Source organism: Lontra canadensis, unplaced genomic scaffold, assembly GCF_010015895.1.
Source record: "Lontra canadensis isolate GAN:19392208 unplaced genomic scaffold, GSC_riverotter_1.0 scaffold109, whole genome shotgun sequence".
NCBI lineage: Eukaryota > Metazoa > Chordata > Mammalia > Carnivora > Mustelidae > Lontra > Lontra canadensis.
Window position 1 is genome coordinate 6,530,709 of NW_022631103.1, and position 18,085 is coordinate 6,548,793.

An 18,085-nucleotide genomic window follows, 5' to 3' on the forward strand; every position below is an offset into this window, starting at 1 on the left:
TTTTTACTTTTTTCTTAATCTTGAAAGTAATTGTCATTTAATTTCTCAAAAAAAATTTTTGTGTAGTTGACATAGCATTACATTAGTTTCAAGTATGTAGTTCCTCCATTTGAAGTTCTGATTTTTGAACTGTGTTAGTCATCTCTGTTGTATCCTTATTCTTTTAATTTATTTGTGAGAGAGCACAAGAGGGGGAACAGCAGACAGAAGAAGCAGGCTACCTGCTGAGCAAGGAGCCTGATGTGGGACTCGATCCCAGGACCCTGGGATCATGACCTGAAGGCAGATGCTTAACCCACTGAGCCACCCAGGCATCCCTATTCTGCTTGATTTTGTTCTCATCTTTATATTGCCTTATTTTGTTTGGTTTTCTTCTCGCCATCCCCCCATACCATAATCTCTAAGTAGTTGTAGAATTTATTAATTTTTTAGCTATTTTTTTAATAAAATAATCATTTAATACCATATATTTCCTTTTAAGTCATTCTTTACATCCCAAGATTTTAAGTTGAATGTCTATTATTCAGTACTGTTTTTTTAAGCCCCCATATTTTCTTCTTACCCAAATTTATTTAGAAATGTATCTTTAAATTTCCACGTGAGTATTTTTAAAAACTTATTATTTTCTAACATATTTCCATTATAATCAAAGATTGTGGTATATGTAACATTCTTTTGCATTAGTTGAGACTTTTTTTGTCCTATCATATTCTCAGTTATTATAAATTTATTATAAATTTACTATTTGTTATTATAAATTTATTATTATAAATGTATATCTCTGAATAGCAAAGTAGGTTTTCATTTGGAAGATTTTATTTTTAAGTAATCTCTGCACCCAACATGGGGTTCAAACTCAACCCCAAGATCAGGAGTCACACATTCTACCAACTGAGCCAGCCAGGTACTCCTAGCATGATAGTTAATTGGGTGTAGGTTTATATACAAAGTCACTAGAGCAAATTAGTTAATTAAGTTATTCAGATACTTGTGTTTTCTTGAGGGTGGGGTCAGGGTAATCTAGCAATCTCCCATTTTGATAGTAAAATTAGCCTGTTTTTCATGTAGTTTTTCAGTTTTTATTTTATACTTTTTCAAGTTAATTTATTAGGTGTCTGCAAGTTTTAAACTATCTTTATTCATATTTGGCATTATTTAGTAACGTCCTAACATCTATGTCACCTAGTATCGCTGAATCTGTGCCAACTTTATTTTCATGTTTGCCTGGATTTTAGCTTAGAAATTTTTGAGCCACACACAGAATGAATTCAGGTCTCCAACCTGAGAGATTCTGGGCTAGTAAAGAATTCTGAGGGAATACCTTTTTTCCTTTTTTCTACCTCAAGCTAAGACCAAGGCCAGGGAATATCCTTACTATCTTCTGTGGTCAAGATTTTGGTTTGTTTCATTTTTTAAAAAAATATTTTCTCTATTTATTCATGAGAAACAGAGAGAGAGAGAGAGAGAGAGAGAGAGAGAGAGAGAGAGGCAGAGGGAGAAGTAGGTTCCCCACTGAGCAGGGAGCCTGATGAGGGACCCAATCCCAGGAGCCTGGGATCATGACCCGAACGAAGGCAGACGGTTAACCATCTGAGCCACCCAAGCACCCATGATTTCTTTCTTTCTTTCTTTTTTTTTTTTTTTTTTAACTTCAACCATTGTAGGTTTCACCCTGTTAAAAGAAAAAAAAAACAGTAACTGAATTGAACACTTGGGAAACCTTTATTTGCAGACATGTACACAGGGATCAGTTAAGGCTGCTGGAAGATTTGGGGCACAGCATTCTTAAAAGGGATAAGAAAAAGCAAAGTTAAATTATAGATTATATAGATTATAGATCATATCGATTATAATTAGGGGGTTGTGTTTTAACCTCGTTGGCCACCTTGTTTGAATTCAGATTTTAATCACATCGATTTTAATCAGATTAGCAGTAGCATATGCTGCGTGTTCAGGATTGTGTAGTTTTTGGTAATCATGAGTAGACACAGATAATACTATAGGTTCTGGGAGACCATGGTTATTGCTTGTAGAAATACTAGTCAGAGGCATGATCCGGGTCATGACTTGCAGAAATCTTTCTCAGACTTTGGGAGGTAACAACCTTTATTTACAGGGATTAAATGTCTAGAAATAAAAACCTATGCTGATTACTAACCTAGGAGATTAGTAGCTCAAGAGAATGGGGAACCAGGGAATGGGGCAGGGAGGAGGAGGGATTACAAAGAGGCATGGAGAAGCTTTGGGGACGGATGATTACATTCTTCATCCTGACTAGGATGATGAATTCAAATTGTACAAATTCAATTCAAATTGTATTTTAAAATGTGTGTAGTTTTTCGGGATGCCTGGGTGGCTCAGTGGGTTAAGCCTCTGCCTTCGGCTCCCTGCTTCCTCTCTCTCTCTGCCTGTGTCTCTGCCTACTTGTGATCTCTCTCTCTGTCAAATAAATAAATAAAAATCTTTTTAAAAATGTGTATAGTTTTTCATGTCAGTATATCGCAATGAAGTTTTTTTTTTTTTTGGAAGATTTTATTTATTTATTTGACAGAGATCACAAGTAGGCAAAGAGGCAGGCAGAGAGGTAGGGGGAAGCAGGCTCCCTGCTGAGCAGAGAGCCTGATGTGGGACTCGATCCCAAGACCCCGAGACCATGACCTGAGCCAAAGGCAGAGGCTTTAACCCACTGAGCCACCCAGGTGTCCCGCAATGAAGTTTTTAAAGACAAAAATTCCCTGCCTTCCATTCTAGTGGGACAAGGCAAAAAAAGGGAAATTCACTGACTGCTATCCTAAAGCAATTTGGGGACAAGACACAAAGACCCACAAAATGTGACATCTGAAAGGGCTGGAAAAGAAGCACCATGAAGACAGAGAGCTCATCTGTCTCATCATTACTCTCTCTCCATTGCCCAAAACACTGCCTGGCACCTCATAGACACATAGTATTTACTTGTTGAATGAATAAAGATCCTAAAAACAAAACAAAACATCTCTACTTTTAGGTCCCCAGGAAGGGCACATGAATTCTGGGCAAATGCCGCCTTCCTGTGCCCCATTTTACCTTATGACTTCGGATTTATGGTTGTTTCTGGCTTCAGTCATGTTACAAAAGCATATTTTTGAAAGTTTATCTGTCATCTTTTTGCGGTTAATTTAGTCTCAGAATATTCTATCCTACTGCTGGAATTTTGTCAGTTCATATCTTGATTCAAAGATCTGAGCGTTCATCAAATGTTTTTGGAATCCTATATATAGTGTGGCAGTTAGGACGGTGCAGCCTTCTGGGGATATAACCTCATAAACGAAGCAGACAGCGATCGGCCTGTGGGGACACAGATAATAACTGCACACAGATGAATAAACCGGTCACTAATTTAATTACTTTGGGGAACAAGGTAATTTAGTTGATGCAGGATAATTCCACATAAGATCCCAGGAAGGAAAAAGATAAATATATGGTTCTTATCAACTTTGGCCTGTTCCATTAAACCAAATTGAATCTCAGTACAAAGCAAAGATATTTGCATTCAAATTTTAAAAATGCAGTAATAGCTTGGTAATACCAAAAGTCGGTCCAGCTGGATTCTTTGGTGCAGAAAATAACCACTGAGTTAACATTGCAATGAGAGGTCCAACCAGTATCTGGATCTCTGTTACAGGATGATGTCTCTGTGGTTACAAGATTTTTTAACTGTTTTCAGTGGTTAAAGGATGTCCTTTACTGTGTGTCTTCTCTGAAATTAGGTTATATGCCAAGCACCGTTCTAACTTCTGGAATGATGAAGCGTCTTTATTCCAAGAGGTGCACCGATGAATGTGACACGTAGTGAAGTAGAAGTACAATTATGGTGATAGAAGCACACGCTATGGAAGCACAGGCAGGGGAGGTTCCCAAAGTTGGGAGGTCAGATGATTACAAATTATATTATCGCTTCAGAAATCTCTTTTAAAAGTACCATCATTAGAAGTAATTCCTTTTATGCATTATTTCCTCCTTAATACAAAAGCAGTGCATTTTCTCTAGAATTACTGAGCATCGAAAAAGAGACTTGGGCGCCTGGGTGGCTCAGTTGGTTAAGTGTCTGCCTTCAGCTCGGGTCATGGTCCTAAGGTCCTGCACCTTAGGGATCCAGCACCACGTTGAGCTTCCTGCTCAGCTGGGAGCCTGCTTCTCCCTCTCCCTCTGCTACGCCCCCTGCTTATGTCTCTTCCTCTCTCTCTCTCCCACCCTCGGTCAAATAAATAAAATCTTTAAAAAAAAAAGAGAAAGAGACGATAAAAAGCACCTGAAATGAGGTGCTTGGGTGGCACAGTTAAGTGCCTGTCTCTTGTTTTCAGCTCAGGTCATAATCTGGGCGGGGGACGGGGGCATGCTCAGCTTCGAGTCTGCTAGCGATTATCTCTCTCTCTTTCTCCTTCTGCTCTTCCCCACACTCACTCCCCACCCCCAAAATAAAGAGGAGAAAAAAAAAAAAAAAAAAGCACCTGAAACCAATTACTAGGACAGGTGTAGGCTAGAAATGGAAATATTGGCTTGGTATCATTTACATCTAAAAAAAAAAGGAGTGTGTGACTAAGAAACTAAGTTACCAAAAAAATACATAAACAGGTCTTGAATAATGAGGTGCCTGGGTGGCTCAGTGGGTTAAAGCCTCTGCCATCGGCTCAGGTCATGATCCCAGGGTCCTGGGATTGAGCCCCGCATCGGGCTCTCTGTTCGGCGGGGAACCTGCTCCCGCCCCCCCGACCTGCCTCTCTGCCTACTTGTGATCTCTGTCTGTCAAATAAATAAAATCTTAAAAAAAAAAAAATAGGTCTTGAATAAATCCGTAGTTGGTTTTTTTTTTTTTTCTTGTTTTGTCTCAGTTCACCATCGTCTGTGCTGTTTTTCATCATGGAGTGTGAAATGACAGGTCTCCAGGTGTCCTAGACATACTAATATTAATTATATGCCCGTAACTCTTTGGTATTTTCCTTCTAAAATTTTCTTCAGGGTTTCTTCATATATCCTTTGTCTTAAAGGAGTCACAGACAATGAAAACAAGTGGGAGATGTTCATTCAAAGAAGTAGTCTCCTGCTGTTAGCTCTCTTTTTATGTCTTACCCACATGAAAGTGTCGTCTCGCACCAAACATAATCGTCTCTAAAAATACAGTCATGTTAAACTTAAAAAAAATGTGTCTGTCCCAAATAAGTACTTAAACAGAGTACACTTTATTGTATGTAATTATTCCTCCGTAGGGTTGATGTGAAGACACACATCTGTTTCAAGTGAGAAATCTGGACATGCTAGAGCCTGGGACCAAGGGGAACCTCCTGAAGGTGTTTGCAAAATTCAAAATGATTTCTTGTCCTACTGGTGGCACTTAGAGTGATACAGGCTGCGCTCTTTGATTATTCTTAACAGCAACAGATAATAGAGTGTCCTATCATGATATCCCACATTGTACTAGGTCTTAGAATTGGCTGACAGTACTCTGCAGTGTGTAAATATATGTGATATTCTTTTCTATGTATCTGTGTACATACATAGCATATAGACATGTGGGGATCATGCAGCATTGGTGTAAACGTTTTTATAGTCTTAACATATTTTTGCTTTATACTCTGCATCAGTAAGAGCAAGGATATCAGAAAATGTAACTGTTTCTAAATTTAAATCATCAAATCGCTTTGATATGGTGAATCTGGATTGTTACATTGAAATGCTTCTGAGTTAGTGGTTCCTGTAAAAAGGGATTTGGGTTTTTAATTAAAAGGCTATAACATCTAAGGTAGTGCGAGTGTAGTTTTGGTATTTTCTGGAAAACTCTGGAAATATTAGATTTAACTAATCCTCATTAGTCTCTTGAACTGATCAGAAAGAGATTTTTTCGCCTAATTTATGAGCACCCTCTGAAGGTAGGAAAATATTTCTTGCAGTGAGAAGTAAGGGCTTCCCTGGCTTTCAGATACACAGGGTGCTTTCAGTTTCTATCCTGCTGCTTCTGCCACATGACACATGTAGACCCAGAAACGCACAAGCCCCTTGTTCTCTATGTCAAAAAGCTATTCTTTCCACTGAACTCAAGATCTTTTATACAAGAACACCAACAGGCAAGCATAGAGTAAACGACCTTTGCCCTTGTCTCTCACTCTGTAGAGAATAGATCCCTCTAGAACCAATATACAGTAGATCATCAAATAACCACTACATTGTCAGACCATAAAACCAAACTCCACTTATTGCTACTACCAATGGGAAATAACTTATAGCCCCAGTAGAAATCAGAACCAAACTTGGCTTAGTATCAGAAACGGAATCATAGCGTTGGAAATAAGAGAAACAATCAAAAATACAAAGTTCTGTTGCCACTGGGGATTTATTGTGGGTACCAAGAAATCATGTATATGGGCTTAAGTAGCTCATGAATTGCCTATTTCAGGCATCCCCGTTTAACTGTTTTTGGAAGGTGAGTCTACTTGAATATCTCAGTGGGACCTCCATAACTGTCAAAAGTATAATTTCAGGAAAAAAAAAAAAGTGACCTACAAAATCATGCAAAATGTACAGTTATTTACTTAACTCATTAACAAGGGAGCCAACAAGACAGCCTGGTTCAGAGAGAATTGGAGAGAATGAAATATTTATTAATTGTTCAAGGAAAAAATGCAGGGGTGCCTGGATGGCTCAGTTGGTTAAGCATCTGCCTTCAGCTTAGGTCATGATCCCAGAGTCCTGGAATGAGCCTCACACAGGGCTCCCTGCTGAGCAGGGAGCCTGCTCGAGCTCCCCCTGCCTGCCTCCCTGCTTATGCTCTCTCTCTGTGTGTGTCAAATAAATAAATAAAATCTTAAAAACAAAAACAAAAACAAAAAGAATGCATAAGTTAGATTTAAATTGAGATACGAAACTGGTTTACATCTTACAGCGCAATAAAACTATAACCTTCGGAGTTATCCTTTCTATAGGACTAAAATAATTTGCGTCTCCACCAGACAAAATGAATATGCACTGCTATTGGACAAGAATTTTTCCATCATTGTCATTTTTCTGGAACAGAACATTGTTAGAAGACCTAGTCAACATGATTGACAACCAGTTATTTACTCATTCAGCATATAGTTAAGGGAGGCCTTCTTTGTACCAGGCACTGTTCTCAGAGCTGAGGATACCACACGATTGTTTTCTGCCCTCATGGAGATTGCATTCACCTGGCCTCCTTGTATGTCCCTTGCTCCAGCCTTCATTGTCACACAGAGAGCCAGGTCCTCCCCACAACCTTCCCTCGTGTGCAGTAGAAAGAGGCCCCAGGTTTATGGCAACCCACATTCAAACTTTAGGGTGACCAAGACACGCTTATCCTATATTCTCGAGAGTGTTGGTAGAAGTTAATTTTAATAAATCAGTGGTGTAAATGGTTTCCTCTTAAACATGTTTTTAGAATACCGTTAAAGAGAATTCTGTCTCTTAATACTAAAAGCTAGCTGTCCTTGTTCTAAGTATTGTTTGTGACCTAGAATGATCTGGTTCTGAGGGAAAGGTTTACTGAAAGGAATTCGTTTACCTTCTTTACTTACCTTCTTTACTCCTCATTTAACTCACTTCTGAGGTTTTCCAAGCAAATCACCTTTCTGTCTTCTTTTGTTGCTTAATAGACATTTTGTATTTGGCATCTTCTCTTTCTTCATCGCTCCTGCATTTTATTGATTTTTGGATTTTCTACAGATAGATGCAGTGCTGCTTTGGTTAACATTATCTTAAATAAATTTGGGTGTGTTTTTGTTTATGGATTCCAGATAGTGTTTTCTGCTTTGGAGGAATTTATTACATGCCTGCTTTCTGTAATGGGCCAGTCATTCTCCATTTACTGGAGTGTATCCTGCCATTAGTGGTTTTGTCTTATAAAGCATAATTGAATGTACTCTATTGAAACCCTGGAGCAAAACAAATCTTAATCCAGTTATTTTGGTATTTGTGGAGTGCTTGGGTATATCAGCTCCTATTCTTTTTAGCAGCTTGGATCTCCGTAAACTTTAGCATGTTTTATTTTTCCCAGCGTTCAAGAAAATGTCTACGTTCTGTGAAGGTAATCTCATCATTGAGTTTTGTTCTGCTTTCATTAAGTCCGAACCAAGTATTTATGGGATGTTTCATTTGGTTGTGTAAATTTAAAGAACACTTACCCAGAAATATAAAGAGTATCCATCATAAAGATTTTTTTTCTTTTTGAAAACATTAAAATGTGTGTTGACTATAAATTGCAGATGAATATTTTTGAGTTAGAAAACCTTGGTACTTCATTTCAGCTATTTTTTTCAAGAGTGAAATCTGTACCTTCTACAACTTAATACAGTTTAAATGTAGAATTAATACAGTGGGTAGTCTTTACATTTATTTTCAAATGTCTTTCATTTGCATTGTTTGGTTGGTAACAGTGTAAACAAAATATATGTAATTGACTTTCTGACTGGGGAAAGGAATGTGTTCTTCTGGGTAGGTCAACAGTCTTAAACGCTGTGTTTTTTCAACTGTTTTCGGTAGTGGTGTGCTTACAGCACAGTCACTTACATAATAACATAAATATAAGAAAACAAATTGTCTTGCAGAGCCGGTTATATGACTGAAATTGGATACAGTCAAAATATTTCCAGATTACTTTTTTAGCCTGTTTGTCACTGAGGAAGAGAACTGTGCAAAGGCCATTAACCCTTCTCTCTACTTTGGCATTTTCAGAGACAAGGAACTGCTCCCCCTCCAATGAAATTGCCACCTCCTTATAAAGCTCCATCTGATGATAGTGATGAAAATGAGGAAGAATATGCATTTACCAACAGTGAGTTCCTTTTCATTACTGGAAGTTAATTCAGAGTTCATTAAATTGTGCTTTTGGGAGTATTGTCGATTATCAAATGTGGTGTTATGGGTTCTTAGAAAATGGGTATAAGCATATCATGCTGAAAAGAAAATGTCTCTCTTTAACTTTTGTTACTTTATTTTCATAAAGTTTACTCCTTAATACTAATATAATATTAGAGTGAATATCAAAGGCAATGCGTTACACACTATTTTCTCTACATTGCCTCCTAGCCTTACTGTTTGGCTGTGAATGCAGAAATGCTAAGAAGTCTTTTAATGCCCAGTTTGACCTACAATAATCTGAGCTGGATATGTGTGTCAGCTCTTGATTACTTGCTCTATTCAAACGGATGGTGATGTTACTAAGGCAAAATTAGAAAAGACTCCAGTCAGTCATATTTTCTCTTTTAGAGTTCCTTTCATGGTTTTTCTTTGCATTAGATATATCAAATATACTTTCATACATATATTTAATGGAGCCTTTATTTAAAAGAATTTGCATTTCTTTTATGCATGTAAAGTATATGTACTTAGATCTGGTTGCTATTGTACATGGAATTTCTTTGGCGAGTAGGAAAATACCCTAAAATTAGATTGTGGTGATGGTTGCACATTTTGCAAATATAGTAAAACTCCCAGGATTATAAATGTAAATGGGTGGATTTTATGGCTTGTGAAATATGTATATGTGTGTATGTGTGTGTGTCTATGTTCTTTTAAATATATATTCTTTTAAAAATGATCTTGTTCCTTCCACAATTTAGAAAAAGAGTTTGATACAGATATCGAAACAGTTAAAATTCTGGCCGCAGCACTTCTTAGTGTATGACCTTCAGCATGCCCTCTTCTATAAAAATCATGGTTCTTCCTTTAGAGGGGTGTGATGAAGATTAAAATAAAGTAATAAAGCCTTTTACCCTGCCGCGTAATGAAATTTCGACAAGTATATAGCTCTTCCTAATAATTATTATTATGTTGATTTTATAACTGACATTTTTCTAAATAGGGTAGGAAGTCTATAAATTTGAATATAAATAGATATGTTTATAACCATTTGGTTGGTTTTATAAAAGAATTGATTTGCACTTTGGTTTTACAGAGCCCTTTCTCATGCATTATTTTCTTCATTCAACAACTCTCTCTTGAAAGCCAACTGCTTTTTACTAACAGTATTAAGTAAGTCTGTCATGAAAGAAATAAAACATAGCTTCTTTTTTCTTGTTGGGGGTCACCAACCTGGAAGGGAGGATACAAAGGCGTCAGAACAAAATTTAATTAATGTGCCTAGTGCCTTGGCTGACCACCTCTTCTGGAGAGTTACACATGATGGAGATGATTGATAGGTGTGTGCGCGCGTGGAACGTAATCCCTTGTTCTGAGATGGGTATTAGGACAGCTGCAGCAGAGTGGGAATAGCTCGTTGGTTATTCATAATTTCTGGGATGCTGGAATGCGGGTATTTGCATAGTAGTTGTTAGTGCTGGGTCCGTAATCAAAGGAGCGAGACTGATAGAAAGCGAAGGTCAAACAAAGATATATTTCGCGCCAAGCATCGAGAATCAAACTGACCGGCCAGGGCGTCTCTTACAAAGAGGTGACCTCTCTGCCTTACAGAGTAGCTTTTAAGGGCAAAGGCCATGTGGTTGGGCCTGGCCACACACAGGTGGCCAATGAGATTGTAACACACAGAGAAAGCTGCACAGTCATGCTAGGCCACACATAAGTGACCAATTGAATCAATTGAATTATAGTTTACCCTATGGTAGATATTTGAACTAACCTATCACCTTGGTCAGAATTGGCGCCCAAAAGGCGCCCAAAGGGCGGGGTCCATACTCCTTGGTAGCTAGAGAGACAGTATGCGCCCCCACTGATTGGATACCTCCACCTGGCCTGCCCACCCTTGTATTTGGGCTTTGTTACCTGGGACTGGTTTCTGGGACTTGTTTTTAAGTAAGTCCCCTGGGGGGGAAGGGGGCAGGGACAGTTTTAAGTTTTACTGCATAAACAAAATCACTGTTTAACCAGATGGGATGGAATCGCTCTGGCTAAATAGGCCCTTACAGTAGGAAATCTGATTTAGGCATGTGACCAAGACTGTGTTCTAATCCTAGGTTTGTTCTGTTGTGAATTCATGGACCAGTTAATTAACCCCTTTATGGCTCACACTTGCTCCTCCGTGATAGGGGGAAGGGATGTCTTGCGATAATCCTCAAAGGATTGTTAGAATCTGAGGAGAAATGTATTTGAAGAGCTTGGTGTAAGGACTGTGATACCTAGTCAACACTCTGGTGTCAATGTGCCAGGCCTCTGTGTGTTGCTAATTCAGTCAACATACCAGCCTGTGAGGTCTCTAATTATATACAAATGAGGAAACTGAGGCTCAGAGAAATTAAGGAATATGTTCAAGGTTACTCAGCCGGTCAGCAGTTAGAAATGTAATTTAAACGCAGACTCTCTGACTCCAGAGCCTGTTCTCTCATGTGTACTTCCCATTAACTTAAATCTCATTTACTGTGGCAGAAGTGGGTACAAAGTGCTTGGGGTTATCTAGTGAGTATCACTGTGAGGCCATAAGGTGGGACAGCAGCACCCTCCCCAGAGCTCCGGTTAGGTACCTGTGTGTTCACACATGTGCGCAAACACATTGACAGCATTCGTGGGGTTCGGGAAGACACCAATATGCACTACATACAGAAAAAAACTTCTGATTCCTAGGTCATCTTCTAATTGTAACATTTCACAGGTTCTCCAGCAAATATATTTGGGCCATGAATATGACTTACCATTTGTTTTGCTTCCTAATTTTTTCCTTCTCAGCATACTTTCCCCTTCCCATTTAACTTCCTGTTGAATTCACTGTTCATCTTTCTTCAGAAGAGTTTGAACTTATGGGGTGTTAGATAGTACATATTTAAAATGTAGGTGAGCCTAAAGCCTCTGGCTTTCTTCTGTTTCTTTGTGAAATGGATCCCATGGCTTTTTCTATGTTCCTTAACTCTTACTAAATGCCTACTCTTCTCCTCCATCCAAAACTAAGAGTAGACTGGTTCACTGTTTTATCAGATTCTTATTGTCCCAAAACTAAGTGTGTCTTTTTACCGTTGTGAAAATATGATTTTCTAACTTCCCCATGGTCCAGGACTGTGAAGTGGACGGCTGGAATCCAAGCCTTAGGCCCACCAGGATGTGGTAATTGCATTAGAGGGATCACAGACATGAAACACATAGGATTTTAAAGTATAGTTAAAATACTTTTAACTATAGCTCAGTTAGAAGTATTAACTTTTAATATAGTTATATAGTTAACTTATAGTTAAGCACCTGGGTGGCTTAGTCGGTTAAGAATTTGCCTTCGCCTCAGGTCGTGATCCCCGGGTCCTGGGATTGAGTCCTGCATCGGGCTCCCTGGTCCATGAGGAGCCTTGTCCCTCTGCCTTTCTCACTCTGTCTCTCATGAATAAATGAATACAATCCTTAAAAAAATAATTTAACTTAGATGAGCTTTGGTGAGTTACTTAGTCATAAACTTCATCCTGCCAAGAAATGTTTCTTGAGTGTATATTGTAAGTGGGCAGACATTGTTCTGTTAGGGTCCGTGATCAAAGGAGCAAGACTAATACAAAGCGAAGGTCAAGCAAAGCTTTATTTTGTGCCAAGCATTAAGAATCAAACCAACTGGTCGGGGCCGCCTCTTACAGAGAAAGCGACCCCTCCTGGCCTCACAAACTAACTTTTAAAGGGCAATGGCCATGTGGTTGAGCCTGGCCACACACAGGTGGCCAATGAGATTGTAACACACAGAGAAAGTTGTATAGTCATGCTAGGTCACACACGGGTGGCCAGCTGAATTACAATTTACCCTATAGTAGTATTTGAACTAGCCTATCACCTTGGTCAGAATTGGTGCCCAAAAGGTGGGGCCCACATTCTTTAAGGAGATAGTGATTGGATGTCCACCTGGCCTGACCCACGCTTGTATTTGGGCTCTGTTACTTGGGACTGGTTGACCATATTTTACTAGTTTCCCGGACTTGCTTTTAAGGAATTCCCCTGGGGGGTGGGCAGGGTCAGTTTAAGTTTTACTGCATAAACAACAAAATGGCTGTTCAACCGAAATGGAGCTACTCTGGCGCTACTCTGGCTAAATAGGCCCTTACAGTTCTAGATATTAGGAACATAGCAGGGAAGAAGATCTCTCTTCTTATTAGCTTATATTCTAGTGGGAGAGAAAGATTATAAACAATATGATCATTAAAATATTGATAAATAGTCTAAATAAGATTAAACAACATAGTGTGAGAATAAATGCTTTGGAGGAGTCGACATTAAGTACAATGGCAAAGAAAGGCCAAGATAACACCTAAGTGACAAGAAGGAACCAGACATACAAAAGAGCTGGCTTCTAGAGTCCTATAGATCAGATTTTTTTTTTCAGATTGTGATCCACAGTAACATATTTTACTTAACAACCAAGTTTAGATATGTACACACAGACTTAGTGCATATATAATTGAAACAAAAGTTTCACAAAATATTACTTTTATAACATAGGAAAAACTATAATTTTTCTATTGTTTCATTTTTTAAAATGATGTTTTCAACTCCCTCTTTCTTTCTTTTGAGATTCCATTTATTTGTCAGAGAGAGAGAGCACAAGAAGGACAGGTAGAGGGAGAAGTAGGCTCCCCGCCGAGCAAGGAGCTCAAAGTGGGACTAGATCCCAGAACACCAGGATCATGACCTGAACCGAAGGCAGACTCGTAACTGCCTGAGCCACCCAGGTGTCCCAGCTCAATTTATTTCTCGATTAATGAGTCACAACCTGCAGTATGAACACTATAATCTAGAGCTCTGGTTTTCAAACTTCAGAGTACATCAGGGGGACCTGCAGAGCTTGTTAAAGCACTAGTTGCTGGGCCCATTCCCAATTTCTGATTGTTTATATCTGGAAGGACTCAATGATTTCTGATTCTAATAATTTCCCAACGGATGCTGATACTTCTCATCCGGGGACCATATTCTGAAAACCACTGATCTAGCAGGTGTTTAAAGTCAGGGGAGCTGGTGAGTTGGCCTAGGAGTGATGTGTAGACAGCAACAGGAAGCAAACCCAGCCTGGGCCTTGTGAACCAGCAGAGGAGCCTCCTAGCATAAGAGCATTTCCAGAAGGTGGTGGCGTTAGGCAGTTTAAGAAAAGAAGGTGTTGCAAGAAGGGTTTTGTCACTGGACCTCAGGGGCCAACTGTGGAATGACCCTGAGAGCTGGAGGAGGTTAGAATCATGGAAGCAACCATTGAACTTAGCAACATAAAACTGATAAGAAGAAAAAGAATGCTTGATAAATGAATGATTGTAGAGATTGTTATGAGTATTAAATGTTGGGGCACCTGGGTAGTCAGTCACTCAGGCCTCTGCCTTCAGCTTGGGTCGTGGTCCGGGGATCCTGGGATTATGCCCCACATTGGGCTGCCTGTTCAGTGGGTTTTCTGCTTCTCCCTCTGCCCCTCCCCATTCCTCTCTTCCCCTGCTCATGCTCTTTCTCACATGCGCTCTTTCAAATAAATAAAAAAAAAATCTTTAGAAAAAAGAATTAAATATCAAAACTAATATAGAAAATGTGATACATGATGGTATTTATATCATAGATCCTTTATCTTGCATAGCTGGACATAATTCATGACACTCTGGTGTCTAATGATAGGAAGTCTATATCCATCAATTGAATGAAAAGTGCTTAAATTTTAATTAAGCATTATGAAACAATTAAGAGTTAAAGAACAACATCTACATAAGTGCTTACCTATCGAAAGACTGCCGTTATTAGCCCTGCAGGATGTGTCAAAGAGAGGTTACCAACGGTACAGAACTTTACTTAACTTTGCGGTAACAGTCTTTATTTAATACCTAAATGTAAAAGGTCTTGCAAAAGTTCAGGATCACTGAGGGCATGAAGTGTTACTCAGTTCACTATCACATGGTGACTTTCAGATCTTCATTTTTAGCCATAACTTCTCTCTGATATCCTGACCCGTTTTCGGTTGACTGTTGGAAAGATACCATGTTGGGGAGCCTGGGTGGCGCGGTCGGTTAAGTGTCAGCTCTTGATTTTGGCTCGGGTCATGATCTCAGCGTGAGATTGAGCTCCATGTCCTGGCCCTGAGCTCAGTGGGGAGTCTGCGTCTCCTCACCCTCTGCCCCTCACCACACTCGCTGAAATAAATAAATCTTAAAAAAAAAAAAAAAAAAAAAAAAGATACCATGTCTTTTTTCCACTAGCACTTTAAATCTTTTGTGAAAAACAAAATGTGTTTTTTCCTGGAAGCTGACCTTTTCCTTATATTCTTAATTTTTCATAAGGTCCTTATCCCAGACTAAAACTTCACCTATGTTTATTATCTCTCTTCCTAGATGAATCTTCACTCTTAATTTCTCCCACATTTGTAGCTTCCTTTGCATTTTTAATGCCACCATTTTAGTAACTGTATAGTTGTGATCACAATTTATTGAGTACCTATTGTGTGTCATACATTTTCCCCAAGTCTTTAAATGGCTTTCTTATTTGATTTACAGAAGAGTCTCTGGAAGGAGATCTTCTTTTCTGCTGAATTCAGCTTAATTTCACCTTCTTTGGAAAACCTTGCCCCACTCCTTATTCTAATCAGTATTCTTATATTGTTTTTATAGCACTTAACACAATGTGATTATTTATGTGATTATCAGTTTGATATCTGTCTTTCCTTTCATGGTCCGAGAGTCTAGTAATCCTCTGTGTTCTGACCTGGAACATTACAGAAACCCAGAATTTGGGGCAAATTACTGACAGATGGTATGTGACTTGCACAGTGATGGCAGGAGTGTGATAAAAATCCATGTGTACTCATGGGGCTTTCAAAGTCTTTTCGAGAGACCCTTTCTACTGAGCTGTACCATCCATCTAGTTTTAGAGCCTTCGGTCCAGAACAGCTTGCCTTCTCTCTTCCAATATGTCACCCCTCATCTCCCATGGGGAAAAGCCACTGCCTCTAAGAAGTCCTGCTTTTTTCACTTTTGATCCCAGATATAAAATGCTTTTACTTCACCCAGACTTTCTAACCTGTTGGTATTCATTCTTTCAACTACATTTTTAAACATCAGGGAGCAGAAGGTTTTGGAAAGACTTTTTGTAACCTCTAAGACAGTGATCATAAAGAAGCAGTGAGAATCATACAATAGACATGTCTCTTGATGCATATTAGGCTCTAAGAAACTCAGAATATCATTGACTTCTTTGACACTTGGCTTTTAAGTGATATAGCAGAGATGTGAATGGAAGCACAGGCTGAAGAGGCCTCTTACAGGCTTTTTCTTTTACTTTACTTTTATTTATTTTTTTTAAAGGTTTTATTTATTTATTTGACAGAGAGAGAGATCACAAGCAGGCAGAGAGGCAGGCAGAGAGAGAGGAGGAAGCAGGCTCCCTGCTGAGCAGAGAGCCTAATTCGAGGCTCAATCCCAGGACCTGAGACCTGAGCCGAAGGCAGAGGCTTAACCCACTGAGCCACCCAGGTGTCCCTTACTCTACTTTTAGAATAGCATACGCTCCTTAGGTGTTTTGTTTTACCCTCTCTCACAGAAAGGACCCAGTTTAATTATTGACCCTGATACATCTTTTGCTCAGATTCCTTCCCCACCCCCACCAAGTCTTATGTCATATATAATATTTGGCTCTGGAGCATAATAAAATTATCTGGAGCGTAATAAAATTATCCTGTGAATGGTACCATGCAAATAAAAATTAGATTACTAACACCTTGCATCTTTGTGTTTTACTCTGTTTTCTTTCATTTTCTTCAGAGACTGTATATTAGCTAAGACCCTCTAAAATGTGATATATTAGCAAATTATTCAGAGTCACAGTATTTATAAGTTTAGAGGGGGTTGCTTTTTTAGAAAATTACGGCTTTATGGAGATAAAATGCACATTACTATATAATTTGTCTACTTAAGTTATGAAGCTCAGTGGCTTTTATTTACAGAGTTGTTCAACCATCACTACTATCAACTTTAGAACAGTTAGAACATTTTCATCACCGCCCCAAGAAGTCCTACACATTAACAGTCCACTTCACCATATTCATTCAGAAATTCTTTAGAGTCGTACATAAAATATACATATGTCTATATTCTAATTATTAAAAAGACTTTACAGATAATCCACATGTATTCCCATGGAGTGGGGTGGGGAGCCTTCCCCAAACCCCTCTTCCTTTTTCCAAAACTAGAATCTACATCTAAATTTGGAAGAAGACAAGGATGCTTGCTAGCTCTCCTCTCCTCAAGAATCTAGCAGTGTTGGGGCGCCTGGGTGGCTCAGTGGGTTAAGCCTCTGCCTCCGGCTCAGGTCATGATCCCAGGGTCCTGGGATCGAGCCCCGCATCGGGCTCTCTGCTCAGCAGGGGGCCTGCTCCCCACCCCACCCCCCGCCCTGCCTGCCTCACTGCCTACTTGTGATCTGTCAAATAAATAAATAATTAAAAAAAAAAAAAAAAAAGAATCTAGCGCTGCATTGAGCTCTTGCCACCTATGCCCCTCTCCAGAAAGAAAAACAAATAGAGAACAAATTATTATTCCCAGATGGTGTCACAGTCAATCTCAAAAATTCAACCCCCCCCCGAAATTTGTTGGCAGTGTTAAGTAAGGCTCTGTATGAATTGCACATATGAAAATACTGTCTAATCTGTATTATCTACTGAAAAAAATATAAAACTTTTCTAATAATGGGCAAACCAGAAAACATCGAGGAATAATACAATTAGAAATGTAAAACTCATGGCAGTAATCCATAATAACTTTTTGTCATTTATTTTTTATGACACTATGATGAAAGCTCTAAACCTACCCTCCCAGAAAAATGTATATTGATACACATTGTCACCTATGCATGACCCTCACACACATGTACACTCACACCCACTCACCTACACAGACACACCTCATTTTACCTTATTTTATTTTATTTTTTTAAAGATTTAATTTATTTATTTGACAGAGAGAGAGACAGTGAGAGAGGGAACACAAGCAGGGGGAGTGGGAGAGGGACAAGCAGGCTCCCTGCTGACAGGGAGCCTGATGTGGGGATCAATCCCAGGACCCTGGAATCATGACCAGAGCCAAAGGCAGACACTTAACTGACTGAGCCACCCAGGTGCCCCTCACCTCATTTTAAATAGGCATCATTTTTGCCTATTTAGTAAAAGTCCTGA

At 39.1% G+C, this 18,085-nt stretch overlaps 1 protein-coding gene across 1 annotated transcript in view; it reads left to right on the forward strand.

Moving 5' to 3' along the window:
* PATJ (PATJ crumbs cell polarity complex component) overlaps positions 1–18,085 on the forward strand; it is a 362,302-nt gene that overhangs the window by 151,459 nt on the left and 192,758 nt on the right. The window contains exon 27 of the mRNA XM_032839752.1: positions 8,719–8,818. Coding sequence (XP_032695643.1) covers positions 8,719–8,818 — 100 coding nt within the window. The remainder of the gene's footprint in view (positions 1–8,718; positions 8,819–18,085) is intronic.